Source organism: Takifugu flavidus, chromosome 1 (genome assembly GCF_003711565.1).
Source record: "Takifugu flavidus isolate HTHZ2018 chromosome 1, ASM371156v2, whole genome shotgun sequence".
Classification (NCBI taxonomy): Eukaryota; Metazoa; Chordata; class Actinopteri; order Tetraodontiformes; family Tetraodontidae; genus Takifugu; species Takifugu flavidus.
The window spans coordinates 13,262,882-13,276,693 of record NC_079520.1 but is presented as its reverse complement, the minus strand read 5'-3'; the positions used below and the strand labels follow the sequence as shown (position 1 = coordinate 13,276,693).

General features: G+C 42.4%; 1 protein-coding gene across 30 annotated transcripts in view; it reads left to right on the top strand.

Moving 5' to 3' along the window:
- LOC130537601 (LIM domain only protein 7-like) overlaps positions 1 to 5,959 on the top strand; it is a 39,215-nt gene extending 33,256 nt beyond the window's left edge. For 12 of the 30 annotated variants that reach the window (XM_057054578.1, XM_057054655.1, XM_057054516.1 and 9 more), the window contains 10 exons: positions 760 to 846; positions 1,174 to 1,694; positions 1,961 to 2,017; positions 2,655 to 2,710; positions 2,804 to 2,950; positions 3,303 to 3,480; positions 3,665 to 3,961; positions 4,691 to 4,799; positions 5,232 to 5,334; positions 5,407 to 5,959. In XM_057054578.1, coding sequence (XP_056910558.1) covers positions 760 to 846; positions 1,174 to 1,694; positions 1,961 to 2,017; positions 2,655 to 2,710; positions 2,804 to 2,950; positions 3,303 to 3,480; positions 3,665 to 3,961; positions 4,691 to 4,799; positions 5,232 to 5,334; positions 5,407 to 5,429 — 1,578 coding nt within the window. In that variant the 3' untranslated portion in view covers positions 5,430 to 5,959. The remainder of the gene's footprint in view (positions 1 to 759; positions 847 to 1,173; positions 1,695 to 1,960; positions 2,018 to 2,654; positions 2,711 to 2,803; positions 2,951 to 3,302; positions 3,481 to 3,664; positions 3,962 to 4,690; positions 4,800 to 5,231; positions 5,335 to 5,406) is intronic. The other 18 variants (XM_057054664.1, XM_057054522.1, XM_057054634.1 and 15 more) reach the window with 16 other exon arrangements.
- Positions 5,960 to 13,812: the final 7,853 nt, after the last annotated feature.

The following is a 13,812-nucleotide window of genomic DNA, read 5'->3' as shown; positions in this document are numbered from 1 at the left end:
GCTTAGTTTTGCAATATTTTGTAGTGGAGTACCGCTAAATTATACCGGTTCAAACTAAAAAATGTAACTTAGTTACACTGGATAGAAGATTTATTGCACATTGCCTTAGATTAATCAGACATGATGATGCCCATAGTTTAATTAGCCCACATCAAATAAATGACCGTTAAACTAAATCAACGCTGGTCTCAGACTGTTTTAGTAAAACTGTGAATATCTCCTCTGTGACTGAGGAGTTGAAATACTCAGACTGTTGCGTTTAAGAGCTCTGACAAACAGTTGGCTCGGTGTGATTATGTTATCAAAGTGGAAGAGTGGACGATAACTCATAATATGTGAGAGAAGAGCTTTGTCAGAGACAAATGAGAAAAAAATATGTAGCAGACAAGGAGAGTAAAAGATAAATTCATACCAAAAAGGCCTATTTCTTGAAGGAGATCAAATGTGTCAAACAGCTCGCTGTTGCAGCTGCACAGGCTTGTTCCTCCTCCAGTTTTAGTCCCTGTCGAATACCCGGCCTGATTTTATGATGTCCTGTGGAGTTTTCCAGCCCCGAGCAGGATTGGTTAGTTTATCACCTCTTTGGATGCTTAGAAATCACAGAGGTACAGTTGGAAACATTTCCTGGGGTCATTTTGTCTTTCTCAATGTTTTTAAATTATTTTACAGTTTGTTTGTAAGAGAGGAGAAAGACAGCAATCAGGCACATATTCTATTTCAGTGACAAATGAACCTTTACCTCGCTTTATTTTTTACCAGGAGAAATATAAGCGTGACCAGGAGAAACTACAGGCAGAGTGGCTGAAGGCTCAACAGGAGATTGCAAAGAACACAGAGCAACAACAGGTAAAAAGAAGGTTTTTTATGGCTTAATAATCAATTTATATAGCAATAGTGACAGTAAGTTGCCATTTAATCATGTCAAAATTCAAACTATTCCAGTTGGTTCACAGATTGGGATAACTCTGTGGAAATTTAATCCCACAAAAGTGACAACAACAATGGGTTGACATGTTTTATTTATAGAAGGTGATACAATTTTGCCTAATTGCTGGAAGTTTGGTGACAAAACATTCTCCCCTTTTGCTGCAGTTCCTCTTTGGGTTAATAATAACTGTTATTACTTAATATCACCAACTGTGTTTCCACCTATTTGTTCTTCTTTCTGTCCAGCAGCCCAGAACACTGGCGGTGAACAGTCAGTCACCAGTCAGCATCAGCCCACGGGCCCCCCTCTCTCCTCTCAAACAAGCCACCTCTCACCCTTGGGAGGAGGAGGAGAGAAAGAGGAAGGAGGAGCAGGAGCAGCAATGGCAGGCAGAGAGGAGAAGGAGGGAAGAGGAGGAGAGGGAGCAGCAAAGGCTGCAGGCGGAGAGGAGAAGGAGGGAAGAGGAGGAGAGGGAGCAGCAAAGGCTGCAGGCGGAGAGGAGAAGGAAGGAGGAAGAGGAGGAGCGAGAGCGGCAGCGGCTGCAGGCAGAGAGGAGAAGGAAGGAGGAAGAGGAGGAGCGAGAGCGGCAGCAGTTGCAGGCGGAGAGGAGAAGGAAGGAGGAAGAGGAGAGGAGGAGGCTGGAGGAAGAAGAGCTCCTTTGGCAGAAGAGGAGAGCGCAGGAGAGGGAGGATGAGAGGAGGCGCCAGGAAGCAGCAGAGCAGCTGCGCAGAGAGCGGGAGCGAGCGGCCCAACAGCAGCAGCAGTGGTCAGTAGAGACGATCGCTCTGCTGTCCTCCTGTCGCAGCATCAGTCAAATCTTATATCCCAGTTATAAATCCAAGTTTCCTTCATTGAATATCAGAACAGAACAGTTAGGGCTCTATGTTTTCTCCACCCTGCAGCAGGTGCACTATCAAACGTGCACCTGTGACATGTTTAACAGCTTCATTGTGCATTAACACAAGGGCAACTAATATGTTTGCATGTGCTGTATTCTGGGTTTCAACTCTAACCAAAAACTCATTCTTCAAGGCATGGCAGCTCTTACGGCTTTTCCAACTCCCAATCTTCACTTTCCTTCACAGACAGGTCAGTCTGTCCTATTTTGGAAATGTACTAATGTACTACTCTACTAAATGTATAATACAGTTATTATTTCTGTTGTTAGCAATGACATCTTAATTTAATCAATATATCATCCAAAGTTTCCGCTGTGCTATATCACAACAAAAATGTCTTCGAAGGAATATCAGAATAGTCCATCAGAATTTTGATGAACAAATTGTTCTGTATTACAGTCCTCATTGATGTCAGATAAGGAGACTCAACAAATGTTGCACTCACTTTAGCCTCTCCACATTTTCACCTTTTTTATGTGATTATCTGTGCCCGGAGGTGTCTTGGCAGCACACTTTGTTCTCGCCTGATATGCACAGAAACTGCAAAGATGTCTGACAAACACACAGCTGCTGCAAATAGTAGGACCACTTTCTAACAGTCAAGAGCACTTTGTCACTGCAGCCTGGATGCATATAGCCAGCCAATACAGCATTACGCACGGCTTTGAAACCCAAAATCCCAGCCTCATCTTAATTCCCACACATTTCCCTTAACAAATGCAGGCTGGGATTAACCGCGCAGTTCCAACCAGACCCTTCAGTGTTTGATATTATGTGATCAACTGTTTTCAGCAGAGTTTATTAGGTTTCTTTTTATTTATTGACAGGATGAAATCCAAATCGACTCCTCAGCTTGACCAAGACGAAAAAACTCCTTGGAAAGGTGAGCTCTTCTCGGCTTACTCGATTTATTTATATCGTTAAAACAGAGGAGTGAAGGACTGTTTTGTGCACATATGCGGGCTGTATTCTGTAGGTGTGAATGTGCAGCAGCATCTCTGGTGGGAACGACCACTGCCGGGTGGATCTAACACACAGGCCCAGAGTCAGAGGGCTGCATCAGAACAGGATCTGAAGAGGAGATACATCCTCGATTCTATCAGAATCAGAACGTTAGAGAGAGGTGGGCTCGGCCCCGTCACTGCTGCCTCTCTGCCTAATCAGGAATTCTCTCAATCTGTCCTTAATTTTCATCTACTGATCACTCAATCAGCCAATTCTAAAAAAATTGCAACTCAAAAGGTGCAGGCAGTGATTTTCCATCAAAGAATGCCGTGAAAGCAGTTACCTTCCTGGTAAATGGGCACACGGCTCATCAGTTTAACACAGTGATTGTTTCCTTCAATCAGAGCAAGGACAATGAATACGTGCATTTTCCCAATCACCCTCTTCTTCATTTCCCCCACAGTCCTGCTCTTTGTTCCACTTTCCGAAATCGTTTGTCTGCCAGCCTAATTGTCACTCTGTGCCTTCAGCAAACAGCAGAGCTGTGGGTGACAGCAGGGGTCAGCAGCCCCCCTCACAAGCCAACGTGGAACGGCAGCAGATCCTGAACGAGATGAAAAAAAAGATCCCGCTGCTGACGGACAGCAGCTGGATCCGTCAGGGCTCCTCCAGCACCGTCAGGGAGACCAATTTGCTACCCATGCGGAGGTAAACATCCCCCTTTTACTGTGTGATGTGGTGGCTGGCTAAATGACTAAATATCTGCTAGCTTCCTGTTTCTCGACATTTATTAGTCTGGCTCTCTAAAGTTTATGTTCTTGGCACAGTTGAGAGCCGGACGTTTTAAATGTCTCTACTAACCCATTAACCGGGTGTGGCCTTGGCTTTACAGAGGTGAGTCTCTTGACAACTTGGATGCCCCTAGCACCTGGCGTTCATCATGGACACCTAGAAGCAACGCTTTTGTCCCCAACCACAACCCGCTGCCGTCTGCCTTCTCTGGCAGCGATGTAATTTCCAGCGGTGGTTCTGGGGTCCAGCGGCCTTCTACTTTGCTTTCGTCGTACTCTGTGGGCCACCTCCGAGGAGGGGCAGGAATGCCCTCGTTCCCTTCATCCAAGCAGTCGCCCTTACCTTCTCCTCTGTCACCCACTCGCTCTGCCGAACCCTGGAATAATGCAGGAAGCAGGTAGAATCCAAATATGCTGCTTTGCTTAACATCCCCAACAAGCTCTCAGTGGTGTTCAGACTAATCCTGGTGTTTTGGGGTTGTAAAGGAGGAACTTTGAATGGGGTGAAAGAACAGTTGATCCTGACTTGTTAACATGTGTTCTATTTCTAATTTTGATGTATTATGGGTATTTTATGAGTCACTTCTTCACAGGTTGATGTTTTTTTTAAACAGGCTCTCCCTTTAATTACACACATGTGGCCTCTAATGTTTGTTTTTTGGGGGTCTTCTGAGGGATGAACCAAGGCTTTATTGGCTTTTGACACTACAGAGATGCATAGCTTATATGAAAAAGCTGAAATAATAATAATTTTCTGTTTGACAACTGAGACCTATATTAAACTTATATACCAGACTGATTAAGACTGATATCATATCCCAATATTTTTGATCTTTAAAAATTCGGTTATATAATTTTGTTGTTTTTATGTGTTCTCTAAAGCTTGTGTCCTGGTCCTCTAGCTTTATATCATTTATGTCAGAGCTGCAGAGGACATCATTGGCTCTAATTTGAAATCAATACCTGTTGGGACAAAAATCCACTTTTCCCAGTTGTTATTACAGTACATAAAGCAAAAGGTTTTAGCAGCTTAAGCTGCTTGTGACAGAATCAGTCAGTGACAGCACGTACATGTGAGCGGCGTGTGTTTCGGATGCTCATCCTCAGCTGTGCATTCTGTGATCCAGGTCAGTGAGTGGCAAGAAAATCTGTACGTTCTGTGACATCCCACTGGGGAAAGGAGCCGCCATGATCATCGAGTCCCTCGGGCTCTGTTATCATTTGAGCTGTTTTAAGGTGAGAGCTGTGCTCCCGCTGACCCTGGAACGTGACCATCAGGGCGCCTCTCTTAAACTCTCAAACCCGATCACCTTGGACACGTTTTCCTTTCAGTACTAAACTGATGAATCACCTTCCTGTTCTCTTTTTTCCGCTTAGATAAGCAGGATTTCTTTTCCAGCACCTACACCTGAAGCCTGTGAAGCATTCACTTTGTTTCATTGCTTACTTCCCCTTTTATCCTTTGGAAACATTCTTCTAGTCGATCCTTCCTGGAACTTTGGTCGCCAACACCTGAACAGTGATTCATCCTGACAGTCTTTGGCATTTATGCTTTAACTTTACACTTTCTTCACACGCAAGGTTTCTCCTCGTCCCGCTTTCTTCAAAGATGGCCCAGTTTTAACCGAGTGGCAGTTTTAAACGCACATATTTCTTGATTTTCCCCAGTGTTTCGACTGTAAGGCTGAACTTGGAGGCTCAGAGGCGGGGGCAGAGGTCCGAATACGAAATAAACAACTCTACTGTAACCTCTGCTACATGCGATTCAAAAGTGAGTACTCGATCAAGGCCATGACAACGGCGTGTTTTTCCCAGCGTAACGTTACTGTCTGCTCTGGTTCAGCTGCCACGCCCACTGAGATGTGACCTGACTCTACTCCAGCAGATCGATGAAGAAACTACTTGTGACAACAACCCCTGAATCCATTACCGACTCTGTTGAAGTTGATGAGGAAAATATATTTGTGTTTTTGTCCACGTGTGGCATGCAGCTTATTGTGTTTATAAAAGATGAAGTACCACAGACGCAGAAGTGAAAGGGTTCTGCACATAACAGGGTTTTTTTTTAGTACATTTAAGACATAAAACTAGTTGAATTCCTAAAATGTCTCTAAGATTTTTTTCAGCGCTTTCTCAAGAACTAGAAATGAGAGATTTTACAAAGCCTACAGGATCATCTTGACTTGTTCCGACATCATTTTATTCTGCTTATCTACCATTGTTACCATGTCTATGTGCCTTTTGGGTCTAGCGGGGAGACGTGATTCAGATATCTGTCCAAATCTGTTAAAAACCATCCGCTTGAATAGCACTTGTTTGATTTTTTTTGCTGAAAGAGGAAACATTCTACACTCAACAGAGTCAGGAACATTTGTAAATAAATAAATTCTCATCTATTGTCTTTTTTGTTCTTTTTGTGTGTGTGTGTGTGTGTGTGTGTGTGTGTGTGTGTGGTGTGTGTGTGTGTGTGTGTGTTGAACACAGTGTTTTGTAATATTAGTCTGAAATGTGACGGAAGGCTTTTCTTGTCTTTGAAACATTTGTGCTGCCCATCTCATTTCGTTTCTTTGTTGCATCTCAGATGTAATGACGGGAATTTCAATAAGGTTTGGTGCAGAGATTCAGAGGACCTGCTAGTTCTACATGCATATTTCATTTGGTGTGCGTGGATTCCATTTGATCACCCATTGATAGGACCATACTAAATCTGATCTGTCATTTTAGCAGCTTGGTACAGTACAGTGTGCCTAATCTCCTCTTGAATGCCCTGCAGCACTTAAAGGTCTTCAAATGTTGTTGTGTCCATAAATAGAAGGCGCTTACAAAAAGAAGTAAATTACCAAGCACAACCAGCTTTTGCAGAACACCCCCAAACACGGGCAGGCATATGGGGGGGGGGGGGGAATCCTGATTTTCCTTTGCCTCTCACGAGTCTTTCATCCTGACACACTGAAAACAAGCATGGCACCAAACGGCGCCAGATAGTCAGGCCGAGAAATATAAAACCTTTCGGGATAAACCGAGACCACAGACGTTTGGGGTTTTTTATTTATTTATTTTTAATGGAATGCACTGACGTAGAGGTTCGACTGGCGTTTGCTGGGACTGACAAAACATTGTGCTTGGCTGCACCGAAGAGAACAGGAGAAGTAAGGAACTGCAGACAGATCCTTCTACACCACACTCTGTTAAACTAAAAATACACATTGTTTGTGTGTGTGTGGGGGGGTCGTTCGTTTGTTTTGTTTTTTGTTGTTTTGTTTTACACGCGCATCTGTCCAGTCAATTTTCATCACAGCTGTCTGAAGGATTTCAGTTGTAACTTAATCCCACCAAAAGGGGGCACTATAACATTAGGTAGTGGGTGGATATTTAAGATATTTGCGGTATAAATAATCACAGTCATGAAACTGTTATTCAGGAGACGCGTTGGCTCTCTGTCCAAACCCCAAAGTGGATTAAAAGCACAAAGGTAAAATGATATGGCAACTCTCGTAAGTTCATAAATAAGGTCTGATCATGTCTCATTCCCACATCAGCAGCTTTTCCCAGATTACAAATCACACACCACTGCATTTTCTGACACGTGTTACTTTATATAAATGACTTTCACACATAGATAACCCAGCAGGCAATAATTCAGCCACAGCTTGAAATGATGCTATAATTAGTTGTATAATTGCAGACGCTGCCTCGCCAGACCTGTTGCTGTAGCATCACAGCTGCTGTGTGTGTAGCATATATACACTGCTGCTGTCACACAGTGAAGTTAACAGCAGGGATTACAGCAAGTTCTGAGGTTAAGTAAAATTTAGGTTCCCTGCAGAAGTGAGATTAAACTGTGAACAAAGATTCTCCGTTTCTCTGTTAAAGGATTGTCTTTTCTGGCACGAATATTCAGCCACAGAAAGAAAATGGAACAATATAAGAGGGCGTTAAGAATGGATTGCATGCAGACATTTCAACGACTGTGAAAGGGTGATCATGTAGCTTTACATAAACAGCATACAAGGAAAATGTAAAAGTACTCAACACTTAATTTCCGTTCTATTTTGAGCAGGTGTAGCAGCACTGCCACACACATGTTTTTATTGAATATGATGAATAAAGGAATTAAAGGGAGTTCTTTGAGTGACCTCAAGTGATTACCCCGAGATATTTTGTTCTGACAAGCATAAAAAAAATCATGCTTTTCCTTCACAATTGGATTGTTTTGTGTCAATTGTGGCCTTATGTCAATAATGAAAAATTACTTATTTCCAGAGTGTTGACTGTAATGGCCAAATTACAAAAGATACTTTTTTTTTTTTAGAAAAAGATTTAATGTGTATGTCAACTCAATGCTTTAATCTTATTATGGTGCATTCACAGCAGCCTGTGGTTTCTCTTAGTATGGTAATTAAATGTGACTCATCAAGAACCTCCTTGTTCTCCTTTCTTATATCAAAACTGCTCCCGCTTCGACCAAGGACAGCATTTCTTTCCACGTTTGCAGCAAAGCACAGCCTCTGCCAGGAAAAAGAGCTTTAACTCTCTTCCCCTGCATTCAAGAACAACCTAAGCGGTCATGCCACTATCGCAAATGTGTATATGTGTGGCCTTAAAGAACCCTCCGATTTATTTTTGTTCCTCTATTTTGAGGAGGGAAATGGATGAGTAGCAACACCACGCATAGGAGTTCCTTAACCAGATTGAATAGAGGCTAGCATAGAGTGTTGAAATTGTTACGCAGGCATGAAAAGATAAGACTGCACGGTCACAGCTGGAGCACCCTGATATGGTTCAGACTGGATTCTGCCCAGGGTGACAGAGAGACACTTTTCCACCCCTCATAATAATAATGGCTCCTGCTTTAGCCGGGGCTGCTGTACTCACTCTGTGTTATGCATTTCTCTCTTTATCTGCTGTTCTTTGTATGGATGAAGCAGTGGAAGATGAGTGCAGAATACTATCAAATTTATCAGCAGGCCTAATATTGTGCATTCATCAAAAGAGCAACAGTGCCTCATTGTCTGCTACATCTGCTTAAACGTTATCTTGACAGGAGTACAGATGTTGGTGTTGCACTTCTCTGACAATCTTCCTCACGTAGAACAGGGTGGAAGTTCTTTAGTGATCTCAGCAGCAGACGCAGCATCTGGCTGGCAAAGATGTCACAACCGCATTGAAACAGACTTTGCACCTTTACTCCCGAAACCTCACTCGCTCCTGGAATTGAAGTTAATTGGAAATTTATCAGAGGAAGACTTAAAAGAGGACGGTGACACACTCTGCATCTGCCCTTCATTTGAGGTCACTAGAGTTGTTTTGATATTTACACGCTGTGCAGAAAGAAGGTCTCTGTTTGTCACCCCGGACATCCAGTCAAGCTGCAAACAAACATGAGCTGAAGCAGAAATGTCCTTTATTTAATGTCATGAACTCAATACAGGACTCAATATAGCAAACGTGTGATCATCAGAGGGGGCCATTAAACCTTTTATCAACCATATGAATAATATTTACTTTAGTCTGTCATTAAAAAAAGGTTCCATTTTTGTCTTATTGACTCTATTTAATCCTAATATTATACAGTCCTTGTTATTTTTATGAAGACTAAGCAGAATAACTGTCTTAAAGCCACAAGTGTAAGTAAATATTACAGTTGTGAGGGTGATGTTTGGTCACCCGCGCTGTTCGTTTACTAGACTCAGATCAACCACACAGACAACAGGAGGCCTTGCAAGGGAGAGCTGACGAGCAGTTCAAGCTTCCTCTCTCAACTCTGTCCGTCTGCTGCTCGCTCTCCTCTTTTATTTGGTTCACACAAGATTTGTATCAAAACAACTTCATGATTCCTTCTCCTCCTATCTCTACGACTTCCTCGTGTCCTTGAACATGATACCTCCCAGTGCTGGGTACATAACAGCTACAATACTTGAGTCAAACACTCATACATTCTTTTTGATTAAACATTCTAAATCTACTTACTATACTTACTATAGCATTGAAACGATAATAGTAATAACAACAATAATTCTTCTCACACAGTTTAAAAACTTTTGGTGTAACTGCGACAAAACATGGCGTTGACTAAATCTGGTTTCGTAACCCTGCTTTAGATTTTACAGGCTCACGAAAAATTTCCATGCAAGAAAGCAGGACTGTTAATTTTCTATTTTTCAGGCCAGTGTCATCTGTGGAAAATGTTCCTCATTCATCAGTAATGCCAGATCCAGTCTCTTCCTCTTTCTGTCAGAAGCCATATACAAATCCTCCGACATGCCTGGAGCCAACCAGACGCTAAAACAGCCCTGATTAATGCACACAGAAAGCAATACTATTGCTTTAAAATCATTATATAAGACTTTTCAATGACTCATAAAGTCGACTACAAGCAATATATGAATTTATATACATTTTTGTGGCACATGTTAAATATGTGTAGGCTACTTTTGGCAAATTACCAAAAACTGCTTGATTTGCAGCTCTTTTTTTAAAATTCATCTGCTCTGTAATCCTCTTTATTTGGCTGAAAATTGGATCATTTTTGATGACAACTAACCACTTCAGGGCCAAAGGCTTTGTTCCTGACATTGTGCAATGTTTAATATTGAGTTCCGTGCAGCAGCACAGGGGTGGTTGCCAGGTTGTGACAACCGGGATAATGGAAAATGTCTCGTTCCTGATTCCCATTTAAGTCCTCTAACACAAAAGAGAGGGAAAAAATACAGGATAAAGGATGCAATGATTTAACTGAGATGTCAGCACAGGCTGCCTGGTCCCCTTGCCCCTTCAGTTCTCCATCAACACATGCTTTCAGAGTTCCTACAAAAGGTAGTTATTTACTGTACGTGCATGATTGTGACTTACACCATTCTTCGAATGGATGTGTGCTGGCTAAAGTTCATATACGGTTCCAATTTTACTCTCAAGAGCAATACAATAGATAATGCAATAAAATAGTAGCATCTTTTTTGTAAAAGTGCACATCTAATTGTATTTTAAAAATATATTTGTCATCCACACATCCAGGGCAGCTTTGAGAAAATAGTTTGACCAAGTTCTGGCTGATAATGATGTAAAATACAGTTATCTCTTTGGGGATGTTCCCTAGTTTGTCTTGGGATCATGGAGGAGTTGACTCCACATCATTTAGACCTCATTAGTCTTTAAGTCCTCCCAACTCTGTTCTCTCGCTGAATGAATCCATTTATTGGGATTCTTTTTTGCTATTGATCTACATTATTCCCACTTCCTCGAGTCCAACATTGCTGAGATGACTTATTTTTCTTTGTCCGGCCTGAGTAGAACAATCTGAAAAATCAGCATGATGCTGGTCCCTATTGACACCACCGCTGCAAGCCAGCAATCTTTCTTCTGAAAAGCAAGCTGAGAGTCCAGTCTTTTGTCCAGGCTCCATTAGACATCATTATCTTCCTTACTGAGCTGTAATCGCTGCTTGCTGAATGGCTTTCTGGAATCCATCATTTCCTCCCTACAGGTCTCTCGTTTTGTTCATGTGGCAGCAGAGGAGCAAAGATTAATATATTGATATTGGACCTGCTCACAATGGCCTGTGCCACAAGCAGTCAGAGAACCCAACTGGACATCAGGTTACTGCTCTCTGCTCTTGAGACTTCTCAAAAGAACCCTGTTGTAGTGCCTCTGTTGAGGTTCTCTCGTTCTGGTGTCCCGCTCTGGTTGCGTTATGGGATTTCTTTCGTTATACTTTGTTAATTTCTGTGATTTGTTTGTTTTCACCTGTGCACCTTTGACCCCTTCCTCATCTATGAAAGCGGCCGATATTCTGAGGGTTTCAGCACCCACTTTGCTTTAAAAGAAACTATAAAAGTCGATTTTATAAAATGCCTGCCTCTGGGGTCTGCACTTGGGTCTTTACTCCAGCGTCTGTCCCATTAACAGGAAGGATGGGAGTGGCTGCGCCGCGCTGACATTTTGAAAAAACGACCTACTTGAAAGTGAACAGCAGCCTAGGATCAGCACGAGCTCAAGGCCGTGCAACGTGACGCAGGATAAACAATTATGTTGGGTTTTTTGAGGTTTTTTTCCCCACCTCATTATCAAACTGAGCCATTTCATTTTTGACTGCGAATGGCTAAGGTTTTCTTTTGAAGGCTTTTGCCCCGAAGTCCCAGGCGTATGGGACGACGCTCTGCCAGCTGCTATCTCCTTCACTTGGCTGCAGGCCCAGGGGTAATGAAGCTGGAAGTGGAACAGGGCACCCCACAGGGGATTCCTCTACAAGCCTCACTCCTTAAACACCAAGGACGTGTTTGTTTTGCATGGATGCTCAGTAGAGTATAGTAGATTCATTAGCTGCAGTCTCAGTGAAACTTTCCCCATATTTTTGTTAATTATAACATCATTTTGCAGCGTGACACTAAACAAAACACACTCACTCCTCAAGAGCATGGGTAGATGTTCATCCTCCCAAATGAGTGGTCACCACATTTGCTTCATAAAAACTGTGTTAAATTGCTGATTTCTAACATATACTCATCTCTCTGGGATGAACTTATCGAAGCGCCTCTGCATTCTTGTTTCATCTACAAACCACTTCACCAGATTTCCTCACTTGTATTTTTCTGTTGGTGGACTTGACCAACGATTCCATGGCTGGAAAACAAAGTGATTAAGCCTCCTCAGACGGCCGGTTACCTCCTGGTGATCCAGCCGTTTGCATTCCAGTCATTACCGCTGTCTGTCATTAACCCTCAGAAGTGCTATAAAGTCATATATGACACGGGGAAAAAACGGTGAACTTATTAGAGTGTTTGGCTTGTTAACTTGCTAATGGCCTGGCTGTTTGCTCTGGGTTATTATGAAAACATCACTTACTCCTATTTGTCTCCAAACTCAATTTCATGCTCTCCTGAGCCGATTCTTTATGGCCTCAGGAGGAGATACAAAGAGGATTGAGCTCAGTGAATCATCTCTGTTTTGCAGAGCGTACATCTGCCCATTTTGTGTCTGATCCATTAAATCAATGAAAATTTGGGGGTTTGATTCCAGCTGCAGCTGCTGCTGGGGCACACATTGTATTGTTTTTCCCCTTAAATTGTTGGTTTCGGGCTGGTTTGTCTAGAAGGGATCAGCGCAAGGATTATTGCAGCATCCTCACTGGTGCAGACAGTCCACTAGTGCTGCTACAAATAATAAAGCTCAAACAAACTGAAATAATTCTATTTCTGAATAAAGAAGTTGGGGATTCAAATCTATTTCTAATCAGAATCCATTTATAAAATGTCAGATTGTGCATCTCTGAACCACTGTTTGTCCAGGAGTTCACCGAAACCACCATTTGACCAGATAGAATGTCAAAGCTAAAATCTCAAAGGCGGTTTATTTATGACAGCGATGACAGTTACAGTCATAAACGAATTACTGAGCTGATTAATGCATTATTAAAAACAGCAATGATGAAAAATGAACGCTGGAAACAGAAACCTTTTGACAACTGTTATGAGCTATGAGGGTGAGTAATAGTTCGCTTGATGTTATACAAACGTTATGTTCTTGTTTTTTAACAATAAAACATGTTCTGTGCAGAGTACGGATACAGCTTTTCCCTTCTTTTCTGACAATCTTGATCAAAGTTCATGACCAGCAAACAGCACCATAGAATCTGCACCATAAAACCCATAAAATCTGCACTAGCTTTTTGGATTGTTGCTTCAAGAGGCATCAGCAGCTGGGCCCCAACAGGATAAACCGTCCAACGGCCCCTATGTTAATTGTTTCTTTGGCCTTCAGATACTGTTACACTGCTCCCAACCTGTCGGCACAGATGTGATGGAGAAATAGGCTTTGTAATTTTTCAAAAATGATCTTTATCTGTCTGTATCAATTTATAATGAGACTAGAATCACAACCAAGAACCTCCAAAACAAACATAAATGGCATTTGTGGTTTCATACTTCCGGATCTTGTGTGTTCTTTCGTAATCTCTCCCAGATGGGCAGATTTTCCAATTGAGGAGTGGCAGCTGTTGACCTCTGCCGTGGAAATAGATTTAGCCCTGATTTTTTTTTCCTTCTCAACGGTAGGACATGTCGGATCCGCTATCAGCTGGAACACAGCTGGTGTGGGCTGCATTTCCTCCAAAATGCCACCCTCCATCTCCCTAACAAACCAATTTGATAGGCGATCAATACACCCATCTGGCCTCATCCTGCATACAGAATGTCGTGCTTAGTGGGGTCAATAACGGCTCAGGTGGGGGGGGTTTAACTGGCTGACTGAGCAG